We start from the raw sequence: 23,747 nt of genomic DNA, 5'->3' as shown, positions 1-23,747 counted from the left end.
ATTTTTTTATTTTTAAAAGTCTCAGCAACACAAAGTGACTTTTAAAAAAATAATTTTGATTTAAATTAAATCTGATTTTAAATACAATTTGACATGCTCAGATCAGCACTTAACCTTTTAAAACAGATTCCATTGTGATCTATCAAACACACCATCTCAAACGCTACTATTCAATTAAAAAGGAAGAACTGTGGGTGGGTGTGGGTGGGGCGGAATCAGACTTTTGTAGTCAAACAAGATGTAGGTCATGTTATTTGCTATCAATTTATGCCGAACAGCACAAGTTCAGCAATGTTAATTTCTTTTGATTTCACCGGGGGACACACACACTCATAAACACATACTTTACTCTTCTACAGAAATCGATAATCATTAAGCATGTTTAACTCTGGCTTGTGCCAAAATTTGTAGCCTTACTTTCCATTTTATGCAGACACATTTTTCTGCTCAGTAACTACTAGCCCATTTCTACAAAGTTCTGGCCTTTATTCATTAAGTACTTTTTCTTGCTTAGTGTCCTTACAGAGAGAGGGCTCATCTACACCAAGCAGGATATTCCACTATGAAAGTGGTTTGAAAGTGGTATAGTGTCGCGGAATTTTAGCTGGTTCTTTTGCTATGCCCATAGGTATGAGAAAATGGCCTATCATCCTTAGCTATAGTTCATAAAGTTCATGGCTTCCTGTTCCTTTAAACCTTATTTTTAATGCTGCAATTGCTTTTGCTTTTAGAGTTAAGTTGATGCAGAAACTATGTGACAACATAGGCGTTGTCCACCCCGGCAGTCAGTGGGTGGAGGATGTCTGCAAGGAAAGATAACCAAGAAAATAACAGATAGAGATGTTTTTCTGTAACTGTGATATCTTCTAGTCAGAGAAGCACTCATACTCTGTACATGCCTAAATGCTTAGCTTCTTATTGGTTGTTGCATTTTCAGAACTGTATTATGATTGGTGAGAAAGTTCTGCCATGGTATCTAAGGGGAACTGACTCTATAAATATGTTGACATTTCCTGAAATTATTGGGCAGTTTCCTCAGACTGCCACCTTGCAGCGCTGCTCGTAATAAACCTTCTAAGGAGAGAGAAATTGTGTCTTGAGAGTCTTTGACCACCACTCAGCGAACCACACAGGAACCCGTGGTTTCGGGTTCCGCCACAATTTGGCGACGAGGACGGATGAGTGGTACACTGGAGAGCCTCTGCTCATGGAGACCTGACACAGGAAATCCTCCAACGTGCGCACAGATCAGGTGAGTAGGAACCACATTAAAATCCTACAACAGGAGGGCTTTCCTTGGTCAACTCTCCCTGTGGCTGGAGTTTTCTAGCGGTAAGTGTCATGTAAAGTCAGTGACGCCTGTTTTAAGGCATTCTCTTTCATTAGAAGAAGGGAAAAAAAAAAAAGCAGGGAAAACTTGGGATCCAGAGATACGTTGGGGAGTGAGACTTGCTTGAATGTGTCAATGGTGAATGGCACTGGGAAAACCCGTCACTCATAGTGCTAGCCCCACCGGGCCGTGACCGCTATGACGTTGTACGGCAGGTCCAGCTGCGGATGAATGATAAGCTGATAAGCAAGTCACATACTTTGGGAACGCGCGTTGATAAGACCTCCTGGAAGTGAGGCAGCTTAAAAAGATTTGTGGTCAGACCTAAAAATAAATTAAGGAAAAAAAAAAAGGGAAAAAATTGCTCTAAGACCTAGGCAAGCAGGAGTTCCTCTGATAAGGGTCCTAAAAGCGCATTGACGCTAAACTGGCGGAGCATAGATTGCTCCTAAAAGTCATTGTGGTCCACAGTGGACCCGGTTTGGGTAAGCCCTCTAAGGAGGCACCAGGAAGGACCCGGTGTGGGTAAGCCCTCTAAGGAGGCACCAGGAAAGTCTGGGGTCGCGCCCCAGCCTGGGTAGAAGACCCAGTCCGGCCAAGAAAATAATAATAATAATAATAAAAAAAATAGAAAAAGAGGAAACAGGAGGAGAAAGAGAAAAAGAAAAAAAAGGGAACAAGAAATAATCAGCTGAAAGAGCTCAGATAAAGAAACCTTAACAGTAGAGACACACGTTCCAAACAGGAACATTTATGTCTGTTTGTTTGTCTTCTTTCCTACCCCAATTCCTATTATGAGCCTGAGAAATAACAGGACTCCTATATAAGCCATACCTGTGTTATGTGTAATGTGACATGTCTGAATGAGTTGCCCTGAATGAGTGGACCACCTTTCCTACTACCTTCCACTTATGAGCTGTGCCAATCAAAACTCTATCTATCGTGCCTTCCCTTGCAAAGGGACAGTGCCGTTAGGGGGGTGAGAAAAGCACAGACACCCTGTTATAAGCCCTGTTGTGAAAACCCCTGTTGTGCTTGTGCCCAAAAACCCAGAAGTTGCCACGTACGAAAGCTCTTCACGTGCTTGAGTGTGGTAACGAGAAACGGTGTGCATAGATAAGAACAGAAGAAATAGCTGCTGTGGTTTTTTTTTGTAAGTAACCTCAGACTGTGGAGCAAAAGAGATAATGGGAAGCTCCGGGTCAAAAACAGGCAGCCCAGAATCAGAAAAAACCCCGTTAAAGAAAATGTGTAAGATCTACAAAGATCGTATGCCATCTAGGTTGAATTTAAAAAGATTAGTGACTCTGTGTCAAGACAAGTGGCCATGTTTTACTAAAGATCTACCCTCATTGCAGTGGCCTGTAGTAGGGACATTTGAACCCAAAAGACTCACGCACTTGAGGCATTATTTAGAAAGAAAACAACCCTCCCAGATAGATTACTGGTTTCTTTGGGATGATCAAAGATCAAGATTGCAAGTAGAGAGTGTAATAGCCAGTCAGAAAAATAGCTTGAATCTGCTTAAACAGAAGTTGGGACTGTCAGCCAGCCAGATAGCCTCAGCCCCTTTGCTGCAGCCCCAGAATGACCAAGCACTGTTTGCACATTTAGGACCTTTAGAAGACATTAGAAGCACTCCCAGTAAATTGCTCCCTGTGCGTACTTATCCAAATTTTGCTGATCCAAACCAAGCTCCAATTAGAGCTTACCAGCCCTGGAGTTCCTCTGATATTTGGAATTTTAAACAGAGGTTGCCAGCCCTTAGAGAAGACCCTGAGAGATTTATTGAAGAGCTTCAAAATTTGGCAACATTATATAACCCTACAGCGTTAGATCTTGAAGATCTGCTGAGAATGGTCATACCTAAACATGATTTTGATAGAATTTTAGTTGCGGCCAGAAACCCTAATAACCAAGCCCTTACAGCCTGGCCAGCAAATCCCCAAGCAGGAGAAATAGGTTTGACAGACGCAGACCTCCAGCGAATGAGACAAGAAAGAGAAACATTGTGGCAAGCAATTCGACAAATTTGTGGCAAACGCATAAATATGACTGCCATTCGAGACACAAAACAACTTAAAGATGAAAGCCCCAGAGCTTATCAAGCACGTCTGGAGTGTGCTATTAGAAAGCATTCTAATCTAGACCCAAGCGATCCACAAAATGCCTGGCATATAACTGATTTGCTTCTAAATGGGCTTATCAGTGAAATTTCAGGTAAAATTAGGACTGCAGTCATCGGGTATCGGGAGGCCACGCCCGAGGAAATTCTACGGGCCGCCACCCAATACTGGGATGACATCCAAGAAAGAAAACTAGGAAAAGAAAAATTAGAAACCAAGTTGCTAACCTTGCAAATAGAACAGCTCCAGACTCAAATCCTACCTTAAGAAGTTTGGCTAAACAGTGCATAGACGCAGTATTGCAACTAAGAAGACCTAAAAATAAAAACAGCTATGATACCAAATTTCTCATTATTAGCAAGCTACATGATACAAATTGATACAAGCCACAAGATTCAGTCCCTGAACCGCTAAAATGGTCAGAGATGAGAAGACTTAATAACCTCATTAACCAAAATTCATGCACTGGGCTTGCGAATAGCATATTACTCTGCACAATTAGACGCAGCTGCACAAGGATTTCCACCTTGCTCCAAGCAGTGGCTGCTACCGCCTTGCTTGTAAAGAAAAAGCAGCTGATTTGAAATTAAGAAAAATTTGTGGGTTAGAGTTCCACCGTCGCAGCCCTGTTGATAACCAAATCTACACAATTTCTATCGAATCAGAGATTGACTCGATACGAGCAGATACTACCAGCAATTACCCTTAAACAGTGCACTACCTTAAATGATTGCGAAGTGGTAATTCAAGAATTTGACTGATGTTACATTGCCAGCTCCAGATATAGTTCTGTTTACTGATAGCTCTTGTAAAGGAAACAGCTGGGGAGAGCTAGTAGCCAGATATGCAGTAATTTCTCAAGTACTGATAAAATAAAAATAAAAAGGAAGTGTATACCACATTAGAAAGTTTCGCTCTGCCACGAAGTGCACAAGCCGCAGAATTAATTGCTTTAACCAGAACCTAGCAAAAAGTTTGTCAATAAATATTCATACAATATTGTTTTGTAATCTGTCATGCAGTTGAGCAAATCTAAGAATATAGAGGCTTTATGACAGCCGCAGGAGGGCCTATAGCAAATAGCCCTTTAGCTGCAAAGTTGTTTGAAACAATCTTGCAAATCCAACACTAAAGAGAACACTCTTTTCCCAGGATACTATTCCAACTTGGGAAAAAGAATCGTGCAACTTAAAGAAAAGAATCTTAAGAGGAAAATAATAATAATAAAAAATTGAGAAAAATAATGTATGGGTATTTTATAATGACAAACTAATTGCATCTTGAGATTTAGTTAAGACACTGACATACTTAAACAATGGTGTGCCCCAAGAATACACCTAGAAGCTAAATGAGTGTGCCAAAAGTGTGTAACTTGCCTGAAGTTTTTATAGTCCTAAACTATCTGCACACACCCGTGAGTTTATAGTCCATTTCAATATTGCAGATTGACTTTATTGAATTTACTAACGCAATAAGATTTAAATACTGTTTGACTGTTGTGTGCATTTTCAGTAGATGGGTAGAAAGTTTTCCTGTATAATATGCAACAGAAAAATCCACAATTAAATGCTTACTAAGAGAAGTGGTGCCCAGATTTAGCGTACCTTTAAAGGTGAATTCAGACTATACTAAGAATTAAGTGAAATTCCTTTGGTGTTAATGAACTTGAGAAACAGCCCCAACAGAAAACATAGACTCACACAACATAAGATTGTATTTGGGAAGCTTATGGCTGTTGGACTGTCTCTGCCAAAACCATTTTTCCCCTCACTGAGAGCAGTGAGGAAATAATCTGTAATGTTCTACACTTACACAGACTATTAGTTCAACTCCAAAGAAAAATGAGAAACAAGCAACTGATTCCAGCTGATGTTCCATGTCATCATTTCTAACCAAGAGATGCAGTGTTCATAAAAGTCCATAAAAAGCCCAATTCGTTGGCTCCTACTTGGGACGGACCTTATATTGTGTTGCTGACCACACACACCTGGATACATGCAGCCCATGTGAAAAAGCTAAATCCAGGATGCCAGACAGATGATCCAGATGATCCAGTTGCACTAGAAAGTTACTCAGACCTGATTGAGATGTTAAAGGATGAAAGAAGCTGTCAGGAGGAAGCCAAGAGAGCCCCCTGCACATGCTAAGCGACCAAGTGTCCAGTGGAGAGAGCGAGTTGAGGCTGAAGAGCAGGAACTCCCCTCCACGGAACGACATCTGGTCAGTCAGCAAGATCAGCTGTCCTTTTAACCTCAAGTCAAGAGTTTCTGAGTTAACGAGGCATAATAACCCTCCAACGAAATCTGGATGCTCTAAGAGACATTCAGTGAAGAGAAGATATTAAGACAACGCCGTTACAACTACTTTGTGTGTTTTTAACCTCTATAGTTCTCTGAATTGTAAAAATGAAATTTGAGTGTGTGTTATTTCTTATTATACAAGCCCTGCCTTGCATTGCAATCCAAAAAAGAGTCTCAAAAGCATCCCATGACTTGAGCAGGTAAAAAAAAAAAAAAAAAAAAAAGTGTTTAGTTGCATTATTAAGCAAAGAACAAAAGAGTGAAGATTAGAGCTTTAATAGAGAATGGTTTTATGGCTATGGGCAAAGCAACGACCATCAGGAGGGAATCTGTCGCGGAATTTTAGCTGGTTCTTTTGCTATGCCCATAGGTATGAGAAAATGGCCTATCATCCTTAGCTATAGTTCATAAAGTTCATGGCTTCCTGTTCCTTTAAACCTTATTTTTAATGCTGCAATTGCTTTTGCTTTTAGAGTTAAGTTGATGCAGAAACTATGTGACAACATAGGCGTTGTCCACCCCGGCAGTCAGTGGGTGGAGGATGTCTGCAAGGAAAGATAACCAAGAAAATAACAGATAGAGATGTTTTTCTGTAACTGTGATATCTTCTAGTCAGAGAAGCACTCATACTCTGTACATGCCTAAATGCTTAGCTTCTTATTGGTTGTTGCATTTTCAGAACTGTATTATGATTGGTGAGAAAGTTCTGCCATGGTATCTAAGGGGAACTGACTCTATAAATATGTTGACATTTCCTGAAATTATTGGGCAGTTTCCTCAGACTGCCACCTTGCAGCGCTGCTCGTAATAAACCTTCTAAGGAGAGAGAAATTGTGTCTTGAGAGTCTTTGACCACCACTCAGCGAACCACACAGGAACCCGTGGTTTCGGGTTCCGCCACAATAGAAAAGGCAGGAGCCACACTACTGCTTTATAGAGGTACTGAAGAGCACTGACAACTTTTGGGGCCCATTGACACATCTACACCAAGCAGGATATAACACTGTGAAAGTGATATGAAAGTGGTATATGGTATGTGTCATGGGCCCCAACAGTTGTCAGTGCACTTCAATACCGCTATACAGCAGTAGTGTGGCTCCTGCCTTTTATATACCGTTTTCATACCACTTTCATAGTGGAATATCCTGCTTGGTGTAGATGAGCCCAGAGAGAGACAAACCAAAGTCTCTTTATTCATTTGTTTTACACATTATGGAACACCTAACAAAAAAAATAAAAGCAGCTAACAAAATAATAATCAATTAAAACCATTCAAGAAAACATAGACAGAAGCAGCATAAAAGGTCTTTTAACAATTTCCCAACTTGCCTCTGGGCAGAAGTGGTAATTCTGTAACACAGATGTATGGATTTTTGTCCAAAGGTTTTGAATTATGCTCATAGGACATTTAAAGGCTCAGTCTATTTAGTTACAATTGTTATAGCAATTCAGTATACAATGGGAAATCAATTATTTAAATTGTGGGGTTGTTGTTTTTTTAAAAATGAAGGTAATTTAAATAAATCCACCCTGCTCATGGTGGTAAGATATACTTTTCCTATATTGAGAAAAAAATCCAGCATGGAGGAAAATTGGCACCCCTCCACTTCTGACAAGGTTCAGAAGCTCAAAGCTTAGTCACATATTCTTCTTTGGAACATATGGACCTGGTTCGCACTTAATGGCAGCAAATTGTGGCTTAATTAACCTGGTTGTGTGCCATGTGTGGGTAACTTCTGCTTTGTATAATCAACCTCAAATAAGCCTGACCTTAGGTTGTTGTGTGATGTGTGAACCCAGACAATATAGATTATTTGTGGGTTAAACAACCTAAAGTTAGCCTATGATTAGTTCTACTACCCATATGCCAATCTTATGCACAAACAGGGCTATGAAGTGGCTTTCTGTCACAGGCTGCGAAAGTTCCTGCATCAAAACACTTTGCCTATCCATATTCAAAACTTTCTTGTACTGCAAGTTAATAGGGCTACTAATTTTAGCATAGCCCCATCTAATCTTGCCACAAACTCCAGGGGGTGGGATGTCACAGTATCCATTCCCTCACTGAGATTCTCCTCTCTCCTTGCAAAATACAGAAATGAGGTTGCTACTCGTGGGTTGTTTGACCGTTGAGTAATTGTCCGTAGACGCCTACAGTGGAATTCTATGCATGCTTACTCAGAAGTAAGACCATGAAATAAATTAAGCTAGCATAGGATTGCAGCCTTACAAAAAAGGGAAACTAAAAGAAGTAGCAAAGACTATATATAACAGTTTATTTGAGAAATATGTTTTATATTAAAATAATATATATTCTGCTTAAAACAGCAATTCAGTCCACCAATAGTAGAACAAATTGATTCTCAAATAATACCAGCAGTTTGGAATCTGTTAATCCAAAACTAAATTGATGATCAAATGCCTGAACATTGTTTGAATGGCAATATAAATCTCACTCACTCGCACACAATTGCAGCATCTTGAAAAATATGCAACTAAAATAGGGCGGATCCATGACTATGTTGTAAATAAACTGAAGTGTCAGAAATGAAGTTCTCCTTCAAATCAGAGCTAAAAGGCCCAACCACTAGTCAAAAATAGGATGGCCTCCCTCAAATTATTCTGAACATAGCTACACAACCTGCTAGAAGGCAATAAAAAAGAATGAAAATAATGGCCTACTATTAACTCTTCATTTTGTTAACAGAATTACTGGCTAAATAAGACTACCGTCCCCTAATTAAGAGGTCAAGTTTAGATTATGTAATTATTTTGGATCTGTTTTCTGGGAAACCCTGTAGGACCTAAGAGGCTTACTGGTGTTCTTCAAGGAGAAGATCAGCAACGGTGGAAAAGCTTCCTTATAAAAGATCAGTTATCCACCACTAGGCATTTCCCCATCTACTACAGGGGAACAGTGGATGTGTTCTAAGTTGTGCATTCAGTTCACTCATGGGGACAATCAGCCTGGAATGCCCACCAACATGGACTGTGCACTCTAGAATATACCCCCAAACCTTCCGGAATGCCCGGGGGTCCTGCTACAAAGTACAGAGGTTCCTTGGCTAAGAAGGGTACAATGAATGGATTCTCTGAAGGCAGGGAGTCTGAAAACCTATGCTATAATCACAGAATCATAGAATAGCAGAGCTGGAAGGGGCCTACAAGGCCATCGAGTCCAACCCCCTGCTCAATGCAGGAATCCACCCTAAAGCATCCCTGACAGATGGTAGTCCAGCTGCCTCTTGAATGCCTCTAGTGTGGGAGAGCCCACAACCTCCCTAGGTAACTGATTCCATTGCCGTACTGCTGTAACAGTCAGGAAGTTTTTCCTGATGTCCAGCTGGAATCTGGCTTCCTTTAACTTGAGCCCGTTATTCCGTGTCCTGCACTCTGGGAGGATCGAGAAGAGATCCTGGCCCTCCTCTGTGTGACAACCTTTGAAGTATTTGAAGAGTGCTATCATGTCTCCCCTCAGTCTTCTCTTCTCCAGGCTAAACATGCCCAGTTCTTTCAGTCTCTCTTCATAGAGCTTTGTTTCATTCCTAAACTTGAGATACTGTTAATTTACAATTAAGAGGCATAACAGAGCAAAGCGTTCCATCCCATCGTTACCTAATAACTTCTTTGCTTGGCTTTTTGGATTTCTTGGTAGTCTCTACATGCACAGGAACGACTTCGGGCACAGGCTCCTCAACAGCTGGGTCTTCGTCGCCCAAAAGAGCTGCCTGCTGAGAAAAATCCATGTCCTGCATAAACGACATGCTGCGCTTCAAAGCTAACAGCCGTTCCTAGAATTAGAAAGGACAGAGCGGCAGGGACTTTACACCTTTCCCTCATAGCCAAGATGCTATGATGATGGGATGGGATGGGAATGGCCATGGCTTGGTGCCTAAGAACTACACCTTCAATGACGATGCAACATGATTCAGTCATGGCAGCACGACACCAGAATATCTGCAACCTACCTAGGAAGAAAGCTACACATGCAAACGGCCACCTACCTGTATACAGAACTTACCGCAATCTTCACGCAGGAGAGGCTACCAGCAGGTGTTCACATTACAAAACGGTTTATTGTTTTAAAAAATGCCATTATAGGCATTTATAGGAATAAAGAGGCATAAATGCCTTTATGCCTGTTAGGCATAAATTCCTTGGGTATAAAGAGCTTCAAAAAGCCTTATTCACCGTGGTTAAAGCTGCGGTTTAAGGTGTCCTCGGAACAGAGCCAATGAGATCTAGAGCTATGCTATTATGGCTGTTTTATCAATTACTGTGCCATTTGTTTATTATATTGTATTTTAGTCTTTTAAATATTTGTATTGTATTTATATTTTAACTGTTTTAAAATGGCATTTTAGTTTTTAACTTGTAATCTGCCCAGAGAACATTAGTTATTGGGTGGGATTAGAAATAATAAATAAATAAATAAAAATGATATAGAGTTTTAAAAATTGATCTTGTACGCTTACATGTACAGCATACACCAATCCATCTTCTACCTGAAGTCTTTCCTGTTTTATGTAAGTATTTCCATTTGCCTTTCTTTATATGTGAGGGGAGGTTGGTTCTGCAAAGAGGAGAGCTATAGAGATTCTTGCATTTCATAAATTACAAAACATTTGAAAAAACCTATTTAAAAAAGAAATTGGGGTTTTTTGCATCACTTTGAATCACTTATGGAAAGATGTTTTAAAAATAAAGAAATGCAGTCTTTGCATTCTTGAATAGTTTCAGAATTTACCTATTTAAAAAATATTAATTTATAAAACATTTTAAGAACGTTCAATGGACTTAAAATAATATGGCAATTAGTTTATTGACTGAAAGTTTCTGTTCAGTGTTTCCAGTCTGAAACCAAATCTTACTACAAGATTATTCACCTTAAAGGGAGAATGATTTTTAATTGAAATGCCAACAAACTCAATATAATCACCGCCTTTCTGTGGGAGTGCAGAATGTGATACTGAGTACAGAATTCAGCTTCCTTGGAATTCCTGCTTTCATTTTTAAAAAGCAAGGTTAGGTTTGTAAATATATATTTGAAAGTGTGTGGGCAATGTCTAGTGAATTTCAAAAGCAAATGGGAGGGGTTAAAGAAAATATCTAGTAATGATGGGGGGGCCTTCAGTGCCCCACACAGTTCCTTCTCTCTTTTCAAAACTAGCAGAAGTAGAATACAGTGTGCACGTAAGGAAAAAAAACTGTGCTTAATTTGCACACATTTATATATTCTTCTGAATTCAGCTTTTCTTGACACAGAATGAATATATATATATTTAGTACAGGGTATAAATACCCTTAAATATACAAACCAAAATGGGCACTATTACAACTAAATACAGAAAGTTTAAATGATGCTTCACTATGACCCACTACAATAGTTTTAATGTGTATTTTTGATGTCATCATGCTCTTTTTCATAGCTGTCTTACTTTGCTCATCATCTTAAAGCCTGTATGGAGGATCTTCTTGGCCAGTTTGTAGTACACAGTGTCTGGTCTGTTGTACGTCATGGCGTTGTCACACATCAATTTAAAATCTGCCTGGAAAATACAAACATAAACATTGCCATGTTTTCTAGAGGTCTTCGTAACTGAAGAACTTCAGTCACAGCTAGGCCAGCACAATTTCAATACTGAAATGAGAAGCATCACTGATGAATAACCACTAACCACTTCAAAGATGACCTGTGAAGGATTCTGCCCCTTTGGGTTACATATCGCACAGAATGAGTGGCCTTCCCCTCTCCCAAATGATTTAACTCTTAAGGGTTATAATATCTATGTCAAACTTTTTAGAAATGACTTGAGTTTAACATAAGGCACTCTCTCAGTACCTTTAGGCCTAGTAATCACAAAATATATTAAGCTGTAAACCTGTTTTTGGAATAAGCCAGTTCAGACGGCAGTTGAGGAAAATCCCTTCACATAAAAAACTAGCATGTTACATGCTAATTTCCTACATGCAGAATTTTTACTCGAGTCACATGAAGTATGAAGTGGTACATTCCAGGCACAGGTTTAACACCTCGCCAGCTTTTAGTAACAACTAGCCTAGCCTTCTCCAACATGGTGCCTTCCTGATGTTTTGGACTTAATTGCTATCAGCCCCAGCCAGCATGGCCAAGGTCAAGGATGATGAGAGTTGTAGTCCAAAACATCTGGAGGGCACCAGGTTGGGGAGGGTTAAACCATAGAATGGCATCAGAAAAATGTGTTTCTAAATTACAAGTTGTGCAGGCTTGCGATAGCAATGTACTAAGCAGAGTGCAGCCTACTAGCCTGTGTTTTGGCCTGCTACATGCTTGGAAACTCATCTTTACAATTCTGGGCAGACAATAAAAATAGAAGATTTTTATACTTGGAATAGTCATACTTTCATACATGGAAGGAAAAAGTAGAAAGGGACCAATTATTGGAAAAGAAGAGGAAATCTCCAGGTGCAGATTTTTGCTCATGAATTTGTTTTCAGGGACAATCTTAGACACAACTAAATTGAGTCTCCAAACTCTGTTGCAAAAGAATTCCAATGTTTGGCAATCCCTGTTTTTGCAGTTCCAGGCAGGCAATAAAAGCAGGTTTCTTGAGCCGCTGGTGCACCAATGCCATTTGGGCTTTGTTTGACTTGCAAGGTTACAAGTTACACAGACCTCTACTAAAGTGTGCAACACCGAGAGCAAAGACCAAAGCACATAAGGACTGTGCCTCCAATTCTTTTTTAAAAAGTCCTGCATGCACAGAGACTCCTCCTTGCTCATGTGAGAGCATTACTTTACTGAAATAATGCGGAAACTCAGGGATACTTAATCCTGTTATATAGTGGTAAATGCAAATTTGTCATGGGTATGCATGGCAGAGTCCAATGGACTATCCCACTCCCTGCTACAGCCTTAAAACACACTTTTATATGATGGGAGACAATTCTGAGTAACAGCTGGAGTTTATATTTTCTAAATCAATAATAATAATAATAATAACCATTCTTTGTTTTTTCCTTGTTCCCAGAGGTGGATCCAAGTGAAACCACCTCATGACTGGTCAGTCTTGCACCCGCCTCCTTTTCCACTCAGCTCCGGTTGCTTTTTGCAACGTCTTGCCTGCCGAAGGGATCTGGAGATCTCAAAAGTATGCATATTTTGTGTGACCTTTGAGTTGGCCTAATAAATGTATTGTACTAATATGGATTTTGGAACTTTTATAGTGTAGACCCATAAAACTTCAATATGTATGTAAGCTCTTGCGTGAGTGAAAACTCTTACACTGAGCGACCTTAACTTTCACACTGGAATAACAGTACTGCTGCCTATTCCTACGGAATGCACAAATGTACAGAACTATTTCTGAAAGCGTTTACACAGTCTTATACAAAATAATTTCATCGCCATACATACTGAACACAAAAATTAGCAATTCATGTTAGTTTTACTAAAAATTCACCAAATCTCTATTAATTCACCTTGAACTCTGTTATTGACTTGTACTCATTTGCTGCAATTTTCTCTTTCATTGTGCCAAAATCCATAGGATGTTTTATTATCATGGAATATCCAGGAGCAATAGCATCCGTGACTGGAAAAGCAAAAAACCCATGAGGATCTTTCCTAAAAATTGAAACATATATTTAATGTTATGTTTGGAACTAACATTGTCATTATTACAACTCCATTTTCAATCAGTCCTGCTTTTTTTTTTTTTAAAGCATTTTTGTTTTTTCATATTTGGCAAAAATGCAAATTTGAAGTGTATATGTATAAACAACAATGCAAGAACAGTGCACACCAGCCAAAATGGTATATAACCATGGCAAATTTTGAGAAAGTATTTTGAGAACAGTAATCTACAATTAATGTCTGAAATTAATGCAGGTGGTTTCAGGCTTCATTTTAAGACTTAACAAGTAATTATTAGACTAAGACTGCAATCCTATCTACCAGGGGTAGGCAATGTGGTGCCCATGAGCACTAATGTTGTTTTATACTGTTTTTATATTTTTGATGGTTTTAAATTTTGTATACTTTTTAATGTTCACTGTTTTTAACTTTTGTAAACCACCCAGAGAGCTTTGGCTATGGGGCGGTATATAAATTTAAGAAATAAATAAAGTGCCCCCGAACATCTTTCTTGGTGCCCACCAAGACACCCGGGTCCTCCCATTTTTAATTTTTTGGGGCTATTTTCTAACAGGCATCTGGGATTGCTTCAATGCGAAGTGAAGGCATCTAGCTACTGCTACCTTAATTTCCCATGAATGCTTCTGGGCAGGTTACTTGTCCTTTGTGACTTGCCATGTCCACCAACGGAAACCATTTTATGATTGTGCCCAGTAGTTCCTCAAATTTCTAAATGTGCTCATGGGCCCAAACGGTTGCCCACCCCTGCTATACACTTTCACTTGGGAGTAAGTTTCAATTAATTCAGTGGCACTTACTTCTGAGTAGACACACATAGGGCTGCACTGTAAAGCATATAGCAAAACTTGCATATACCAACATGAGGTTATGCCAACCCTAAACGGGCATCTCTCTGTGCATATAGACAGAACTACAAATGTTTAAATTCAGAGCATCAGCATTGTTGCTTTCATATCTTACTTTAGTGAACACCAATCTTAAACTAAGATTTAGAATACATATAACTAGCTATGAAATTCTTAAGCTGCAGTTTTGGCTTTATTAAACACCCAGGTAAATCAAGTACCCTTGCAGATTCCTAAAATAGTAGGTGTTCTCCAGCACACATGGCACGATCAATTGTGAGGAACAGCGGGGCAAAGCTTTTTAAATTCTGGAAAGGCACTCAGACAGAACTAGAAAATAATCCTTGTATTACCACAAATTCATGATGTTCAATAACAAAAAAACTGTGTGTGTCTGGGGGTGGGGAAAATCTGCAGGGGAGTAAGCTAGAGAGGAGAGAGTTGAATGCCTCCCTCACGCCCCTTTTGCTCTTACAATTGAGCCTCCTCTATTTGAAATGACAGATCTACGGCCATCACATCTAAACTCTGCCTAATTAGCAAAGAAAAAGAGAATCAGCCAAAAAGATTCCCTTAAAACCATAAAGGCCAAGCCCAGCTCTGAAAACTAAATGCAGCAGTTACCTTCAAATTTCTCTGTGTAATAGGCAGACTTACCTCTGTAACTGGCGAAGAAAATGTTCCAATAATTGCTGGATAGGTGTGCTCTCATTTTCTGCTACAGTTCAATATAAGGAAAAGCAGGTGATTACGTCTTTGACAGCTCTAGTCATTTGTATATCACAGGCCTAAAACTGTGAAGAAGCTATGTCTTGAGAGCGAAACCATTATTGATCCTGTTTCTGTATATAGGACCCTAACATATCTGACTTTGTGGTTGGTCCTTCTGAAGACAGACAGGGAACATTAAGGATAATACAAGATTAATATGCATTTCTACCTATATGAATAAACTGTCTACTGAATGAACAAAAGGGACTGAGAGTGGACAAAGATCTAAAGAAGTAGTGAAGATTCCTCCCACCACCACAAGAAAAAACCCCCACAAGATCTGTGCACAGAATTTAGCACAGTATCTTGAAGAAACTGAGTTCCGAATCTCACTGGTAACGGAATGGCCAGTACACTGCAAATTAAACATAACTAATCTTGGCTACCCACCAGGTTGGGTTCTACAGGACCGGACTGGACGATCAGAGGGCGGCTCAACCTCTACTTTCTTTCCAGGATCAAAGTCATCCATTTCACCCTCAGTATCACAATGCTCCTTTTCCCTTTTTCTTTTCTTCTCCTCCTGATACCAGAAAGCAAAATTTGTGGGAAAAGGTGGTCAGTGTAACATCTCCATGTACAAATACAAGAATTGCAAATTCACAAAGGCAGATGACCTTATTAAAATCAGTAAGCACTTTGGCAATGTTAAATGTTTAGGAGGACAGGTTTCTCAGTAATGGGAAAATGTATTCCAAATGCTATAAAAGAAAGGATATTAATTGCTCAAGCAAGACATACAGAAATTTCTTAAACAATAACACCAGTTTTTCCCCCATATACATTCCCCCATATACTTCTATTTAGCTATTGGGTTTGCTATTGGTTTTCAAGAGTGTGCTGTAAAATAATTGTTCAAAATGCAAGGAGCTGCAGAAGGAAAAAGAAAAGGCCTTGTTTTCCTTAAGGTGATACAAGACAGGGCCTTTTCGGTAGGCTCACTCAGACTATGGAACTCCTCCCAATGGGATCTGCTTGGCTCCATCACTGGCTGCTTTTGGCGGAGCAGTGAAGACTCATTTGTTGCAACAGATGTTTTGATGCTGGGTAGTTTATGTTTTATTTTGATGTAACAAATGGGGCTGGTTTTATGTGCTGCGTTTTGATTTCGTTGCTTGAATATGTTGTTTAATAGATACTCTTGTGTTTTTGAAGCTGCTTCATTTCTGATAGAAAAGCAGGATAAAAATGATTTGAAATAAATAAAACCAATGACAAATGTCCTGCAGCTCAGTCCTACGCATGTTTACTGAGAAGTAAGTTTGGCTGTGGTGTGTTCCCTAATATATGTGCAGTGTTAAGGCCGAACTAAATGAAAATGAGATCCATGATTGGACTTCCCATCTCTTTACATTTATCTCAAAGCTAGCTTTGGGATCTCCAATTTGCATTGGGACTACAGCACCATAGCAGGAGAGGATTAATGTCCTCTACAACATTTCCCCCAATGTAAACCAGCCCCCTGAAGCCTACCAGGGAAAATCCAAGAATTCCTAACATGTACCTCCAAGCCCCCAATGACTCAGCAGCTTCATATAAACAGCATGGGGGACAGAATGGAACTGTAGGGCAACCCCAGAGTATAATGGCCAAACAGAAATCCCCCAATGCCATCTTCTGTAAGTGGCCTCCTGCAGGTACAAGCACCATAACACCATGCCTCCCACCTGAATAAAGCCAGTCCAATGAAATACCATCGTTGATAGTATCAAAAGCCACTGACATTCTGGAAGATCAACAGGATTGTACTCCTCCTGCCTCTCCCACAGAGGTGGTCATCCATCAGGACCACCAAGGCTGCTTTGGTCCCAAACTCCAGCCTGAAACCTGACTAGAAAGGATCTAGATCAATCTTCCTCAGGCTGGTGCCCTCCAGATGTTTTGGTCTACAATATCCATCATGACCATTGGCTATGCTGGCTGGGGCCACTGTGAGAACTTAAACACCTTTACATGATGGGATCTCCTACAGCAGGGATGCAAAACCCAGTAGTATTTGGTTGCCCAGTTACATAGGAAAATGGATGCTAGCATATGAAAATGTGCTATAGAGTAGGGTCACCAATACAGAAGATATATTAGGGTTAACATTCAATTTAAGAAATCTTAGTCAATCAGCCCTTGGATGAGGCAACAAACCATGGGTTAGTATTATGTGCAAACCAGGCCGCTGATACTTATAGCTAACAACAAATTAAAAAAAACTTTTTGAAGATTTAACAGACAACTATGGAAAATAAGCCAGTGGTTCCATTGTCAAATGTCTGTTTACCTTTCTCTTCCGTCTCTCCTCATCATCAAGGTGCTTTTCTTTCTCTTTATCAGATTTCTTTTTCTTTTTCTTCTTCTTTTCCTTATGTCGCTCTCTCTCGTGGTCTGATCGGTCATCATAATAACTGGAATCATGTCCTGATCCTGAAAGCTCTGTCACTTCACTACCTCCAACTTTCAACACCAACTTCAATGGCTTCTCCAAGGGTTTATCCACATAATCTAATCAAAAGCAAGTAAACAGTAACATAGCACATAGACTCTTAGCATCAGTGCTGCTCACATGAGCCTCATTCATAAAATTCATAGATTGCAGGGAAGCTGAATGAATTCTTTGCATCTATCTTCATTGTAAAAGATGTAGGACTGATACCTGTGTTTCAACTTTCAAGAAGGGAATATGACAAATACCAGTGACAGTAGATCTAGGCAGGAGTGGGCAACTTCAAGCCCAGAGTCCCAATCCAGCCCACCTGGGGTCCCAATCCAGCCTCCAGAGTTCCCTAGATGGCCACATACCCTTTCCCTAAACCACAAATCAGCCAGTTTCCCAGCTTTTGCATAGTTTCCTCCCATTCTAAAACGTTGAAATGCCTCTTCTAAGACTTATTTACTGGCAGTAAGAGATCCAAGTTAAAATATGCTGGGATTTTTGGTTTCACCCTATTACTTTCAGCCCTGCCCCTCACTGGAATGCAGCCCTTAAGAGTTTTTCTTAAACTGAATGCAGCCCTTGGGTTGGAAGAAGTTCCCCACCTCTGTTCCAGGTCTTATTGAAAAATTACTGGGTCCAGCTGATACCAACCAAGAGTTCTTAAAGGAACCTGTGTGAAACTGCTGAACGTCTAACACAAGTATGTAACTTGTCCCTAAGATCAGCCTCTGTTTCTGAGGACTGGAAAGTGGCCAACATAACATGAATTTTAAAAAGGGATCTGAGAGAAATTATAGGCCAGACAGATTAACATCTCAATAAATTGGTGGAAAGTAATATTAAAGAAAAATTATAAAACATATAGAAAGAAAATCTTGCTGAAAATATGGGAGTGGGGGTTCTGCAAAGTAAGTTCTAGCTTTACTTGAGACTTGACGAAGACTCATCACCAAAGACTGCTGAGCAAACCAAGCAGTCATGGTCTATGAGGCCAGGTTTTCTTATGTAGGGTGACCATATGAAAAGGAGTATGCAGGTGTAGTATGCAGGAGCTATACTAGAGTGTCCAGATTTAAAAGAGGGCAGGGCACCTGCAGCTTTAACTGTTGTGATGAAGAGGAAATTTCACCAGGTTCCCCATATATACAAATGACACCTGCTGAAATTTCCTTTTCAATACAACTTTTAAAGACAAGGAGCCCAGTCCTCCTTTTCATATGGTCACCCTATCTTATGGATCACTAACACGTTAAATAATAGGAAGCAGATAATACGATTAAATGAACAGTTATGGCAATGGAGAGATATAAACACTGCCCCCACCCCTGAAGGATCTGTATTGGGACTACTGCTTTTTAACTTGTTCATAAATGATCTGGAGTTAGGAATGAGAAGTGAAGGGGCCATGTTTGTACACAAAACCAAATTATTCTGAGTGGCAAAAAAACAAGGGGATTGTTAAGAGGTCCAAAAGGATCTCACCAAACAGGGGAATTGAGCATTAAAATGGCAAATGCAGTTCAATGTAAGTAAGTGTAAAGTGATACACATGGAGGTAAACATAGGTGGGGTGATCCCCCTATTACCTTCACAATTACTCTATGAAGATTAAGCTGAGAAATAAATAAATGGCCCAAGGTCAGGCCGTGAGCTTCATGGATAATTTGGACTACACCAAGTCTTTCCTGGTCCATTTCTAGGGACTCTGTTGGTTACACAACAGTGGCTCCAAAAACCTGGAACTTGCTGAAATTCTTTTTGTCACACAGCTGCTGCAGCCACATTTGTGCCTCTTCACACACTATGTGGTTTAAGTATACATCTAAAAGGTAATGTGTAGATAGAGGCAGCATAACAGGTGCATGCAAAAGCAAATGTTATAATATAGGTACACACATGAGAAAGAAAAGGGGTTGGCTTAGATCCAAATGAGACAGGACGGTTGTCAAAAATGGATCTGCCCCAACTGCAAGTACAGCAGAGCTGGGGGCCCAAGTGTACAAGGGGCTTGTGAACAAGGAGTGCTGAAACCCCTCTCTCCCTTGCCCTTTTCTTTCAGCTAGACTCACTTCTTAAAGCTGAGGAACAAGGACTGCAATACAGTTCAGCACCTCCAGCCCACAAGTCCCTTTGCTGCTTTAAATCAAGGATGGGGAGGGAACATGTGGCCCTCCAGATGTCGTTGGACTGCAATTCCCATCATACCTCACCATTGCCTGTGCAGCAAGGAAATGCACCCCAAAAGGTGCATTCTGGAGGACCAGGTATTCCCCATACCTGCTTTAAATTACGCCGGCACCCTCGCCCTATTACACACAATGGAGCGGGGCGCATACCGCATTATCGAGTGCACGCGTGTTTGCTACTGCGTCACGTGTGAAGCCCTGTTTTTGACAGGAATCCCCAGATTCACCGGAAAAACGCAGTGGGGGCCGATACTTTCGCCCAACGCGCGGGCAAGAGGAAGGCAATGGTGGTGACGGTTCTTGGGGAGATGTGTGGGGTTGTGAGAGAGTCGCCTCCCCGCGGGAAGTCCCCTGGGAGCTTGTAGAGGGAGGGAGGGAGGGAGGGGAGACTCCGTCACAGCAGCGCGAGGGAGGGTCAGCTTCTCCATAGGTCCTTCTGCCCACCCCCACCCCGTCATCCCATCCCCAAAGGTCCTTTTCTTTGCTCCTCGGCCAACCCACCGTCATAACCAGCGGCGCCAGTCCCAGCGGCGGTGACGGCCGGGGCGGACGTAGACCTCCATTCCGCCTTCTCCGCCTTGTGTTTCTTGTGCTTCTTTCCCATAGTAGCAAAAACAACAACAACAATCGGCGCCCCCTCCCCACCAGGAAGCCGCCCCTCCCCCTACGCTAGGACATCAGGGCACGGCAGGAAGTGACGTCAGGGAGAAACGCGGAAACACGTGGGGGGTGGGGGGGGCGGATCGGGTCAAGGGCTTCCAGATAGGACCAGCGCGGGAAGTTTGATTTCTCAAGAACGGCCCAAGGGACGAAGAAGCGGCTCTCCGGGTGAGTCGGAGGCCGGAGCAAGGCGCCCTCTTACAGGTTGGATCGGTTTCCCCAAGGAGAAGCCCCCTTGCTTCTTCTCCTCTCTGTCTCTTCCTCCACCCTTCTCTCCCTGCATGGATTGAGTGGTATAAACTATGTAGCTACATCGGCCTCCCAGCAAGGAATCCTAGGAAATATAGCAGACAAGCTGGAGAGTGTTCAGAGGAGGGCAGCCTGGATAATCAGGGGTCTGGAAACAAAGCCTTATGAAGAGAGACTGAAAGAACTGGGCATGTTTAGCCTGGAGAAGAGAAGATGGAGGGGAGACATGATAGCACTCCTGCACATTGCAGAGGGTTGGACTAGATGACCCTTGTGCTCCCTTCCAACTCCACAATTCTATGATTCCTTAATATAGAATTGCCCTGAGGGTTTTTCCTATAGGGTGGTATAGAAATGTAATAAATAATAATAATAATTCTTAAGCAACACATACTTTAATTCTTGATACATGCATTTCTCTCAGCTTTGTTTTCTGTGTCTGTTTACCTTTGGCTTTCCTCCACTTTATTCAAAGAAACAATGTAAATTATTGTACCTTATAGATACACCTGTATTGGCAATAATTTATTTATTTTATTTATTTATTACATTTTTATACCGCCCAATAGCTGAAGCTCTCTGGGCGGTTCACAAAAATAATGTCTACTTCCATAACCCTGTAGGTCAGAACTGGGTAACTTCTGGCCCTTCAGCTGTTGTTGGACTGCAACTCCCATCATTAGCAAAGCTAGAAGGCCAATTCCACTGTAGGTGATAACGGAAGAGCAGATATGACAAATTTCCCTGTATACCCTAGTGAGATGGGGAGGCTGTTTTGTGACTTGCGCTTTGTATAGTGACAGTGATTCTGCACTCCCATTTTTCTACCTAAATTTTGTTACTTATCCTTCCTTGTGTACAGCTTATACTTTTGGGATGAGGGAGGGACCAAGTATGTGAGATGAAGATTTGAAGATTTGTTAGTGAAGATTTGAATCTGGGTTTCCCATGTTCTGACCAAGCGCTCTGTGCTATGTTGAACCATCAATACACACTGGAAACCAAAATGTTCCTTACCTGGTTTTTGTCCACTTTTGATATCAGCCTCTAGGAGTCTAGCCAGTGCAATAGAAACGCAGCATGGTGTGGGCAGATAATACTGGGGTGAGTGAGTGTTGCTATAGCAACTTTAGCTTGGATGCATTGTGACATCAATGTACTGGCCATGTAAGTGTAGTTTGGTGCTGACAATGAGTGATGTCAGCAAGAACCATAAAGCAAGAACTGAGTTGTGCTTTGGGCTGTATACTTGGGTGACACTGGAGTTGTAAGCGATTTAGTGAAGTGATTTATTTCCCTGGTAAGTGAGGTTTGGGCACTTCTTTGAGGGCCAGTTACTATACTCCATCCTGAATTATCTGAAGGGTGGATATCCCAAATGTCCTTTATTGTAAAGTGTACTTTCTATTTGGTTCTGCTTTACACAAATCAAAATATGTGTAGGTTTGCCCTATTTAGGTTCTTCTTCACAGCGTTGTTTTGGCAGAGAACTGTACTAATGCATAATAATATGTCCCCCTCTTGAGGATGCAATCCTATGCACTTTTACCCAGGATCAGAAATCATTAATAATTTGAAATCAGTTCCAATTTGGGTTCAACAGTATTTTTAACTGCTTAATTTGGTTCCAGTTCAGACAGTTTAAAATGGTTTGGTAACCATTTCTGAGACATTTCAGGAATTTCTATTTTTCTTCTCTTCAAGCAGTGAAAAACATAAAGTATAAATGCCATTATGCTAAGATGTAATGACCGACATTTTGAATATACACAGTTCTGGTTACCCTATCTGGAATAAAAATTCAAAAGCATACAGAAAGGACAGTTCTAGCTGGATCCCAAGTATGCGCACTCAGAAGTAAGTCTCACTGGAGTACCTTCTTTTGAGGGAAGCCTAAAGTGTTTGAGGCTTTTTACTTTAGAAAAGATGGCCAGGGGTTTATGATATTATTAATGGCATACAACACAGATCCAAACACATATTTCTCCCATTCCCTTCATAGTAGAACTCAGGACACTCGCTGAAGTTGATTGTCAGTAAGTTCAGGGCTGAGGAAAACATTCTTCACTTACAACATAAATAACCTACAGAACTGTAGTTTCAGGTTCATCAATGTGATAGCCACCACATTTGGTGGCTTTTTTTTTTTTTAAAAAAAAAGCTAGACAAATTAATGGAAGATACATCTATCAAAGGTGATAAATCATAGTTGCTAAATGGAATATCCATATTTGGAGTCAGTGTACCTCTGAGTACCAGATACTGTAGACAAAGTAAAAGGGAATGGCTTCCAGAAATATTTGACGGAGATAATAGAAACAGAAAGTTTAACAGATAGAAAGCAATTTTACAGGGCTTCCAGACAGCATCTGGGAAACTATATAATGCTGCAGATCAGGGGTTATAGTCTGATGTGTGTGTGTGTGTGTGTGTGTGTGTGTGTATACACATAAAATTTAGGATTATGGTCTGAACTAGTTAGATGGTTCTAACTTGAAAAATCAGTCCTACTCCATTTGCAAGATAAATCTAGAAATCTCAAACTATTCCACAATAAGGAATATTGTTTCAGCTGTATATCAGCTGTAAGCTTCCCTAAAGTTGCAATGCTAAGCATTCTGAACAGGGGCTAAGCTCCATTGAGCTTCTGAGTAGATATGCATAGCATTTTTTTTAGGTTGACATGTATTTTGATTCCCATCCTGGGACTACATCTCACTGAATTCAGTGTGACTTGCTTCTGAGTTAAACTACAAAGATCAGATCTGTAAAGGCACTTCACTTGGCCCAGCACCCCAAATGCAGTAACTGAAGATTTGAACTTGACTTGCTCCCTGTTGTATTGATTTTCTGAACCCACATTTCCCACTGATAATATATAGGAGCACTAATAATGCTAGTTCTGTCAAGGAGGGAGGAGGGTTTTTGTTTGTACAGTTAACAAAGAGTTTGAATCATTTCTTTAACAACTCAACCAAGAAACTTGAACATTGTTATCTTAATACAAGTGCTATATTGAGGTTAACAACATCTGTATCATTGTTGGAAAAGACCTCTTAATATGTGGCCTGAACTGAGAGCTAACGGCTAACCTAAGCTCTTCAGAACAATACTGTCAGGCTTCATATTGCTACATGGAGCTACTTCAAGAACTGCCATCAATCACATTTCTTTTGTATGTTGTACTTCTGTATGTCAGAATTACACCTCCTAAAATCA

At 40.6% G+C, this 23,747-nt stretch overlaps 1 protein-coding gene and 1 long non-coding RNA gene across 5 annotated transcripts in view; one reads left to right on the top strand and one right to left on the bottom strand.

Moving 5' to 3' along the window:
• BRD9 (bromodomain containing 9) overlaps positions 1-20,247 on the bottom strand; it is a 32,448-nt gene extending 12,201 nt beyond the window's left edge. The window contains exons 1-7 of one of the 4 annotated variants that reach the window (XM_063130997.1): positions 20,121-20,247; positions 17,281-17,501; positions 15,399-15,531; positions 14,895-14,955; positions 13,218-13,362; positions 11,195-11,305; positions 9,372-9,487 (exon numbers count right to left, since the gene is read on the bottom strand). In XM_063130997.1, coding sequence (XP_062987067.1) covers positions 9,372-9,487; positions 11,195-11,305; positions 13,218-13,362; positions 14,895-14,955; positions 15,399-15,531; positions 17,281-17,501; positions 20,121-20,223 — 890 coding nt within the window. In that variant the 5' untranslated portion in view covers positions 20,224-20,247. The remainder of the gene's footprint in view (positions 1-9,371; positions 9,488-11,194; positions 11,306-13,217; positions 13,363-14,894; positions 14,956-15,398; positions 15,532-17,280; positions 17,502-20,120) is intronic. The other 3 variants (XM_063131006.1, XM_063131014.1, XM_063131025.1) reach the window with 3 other exon arrangements.
• Positions 595-6,587, top strand: LOC134401786 (uncharacterized). The gene is made up of 2 exons (XR_010025680.1): positions 595-1,332; positions 5,273-6,587. It is a non-coding gene; the product is annotated as an uncharacterized LOC134401786 (long non-coding RNA).
• Positions 20,248-23,747: the final 3,500 nt, after the last annotated feature.

The sequence above is a fragment of the Elgaria multicarinata genome, chromosome 1, assembly GCF_023053635.1.
Source record: "Elgaria multicarinata webbii isolate HBS135686 ecotype San Diego chromosome 1, rElgMul1.1.pri, whole genome shotgun sequence".
NCBI lineage: Eukaryota > Metazoa > Chordata > Lepidosauria > Squamata > Anguidae > Elgaria > Elgaria multicarinata.
Note: the sequence above shows the minus strand (reverse complement) of the source record. Positions and strands in the feature narration are given on the sequence as shown.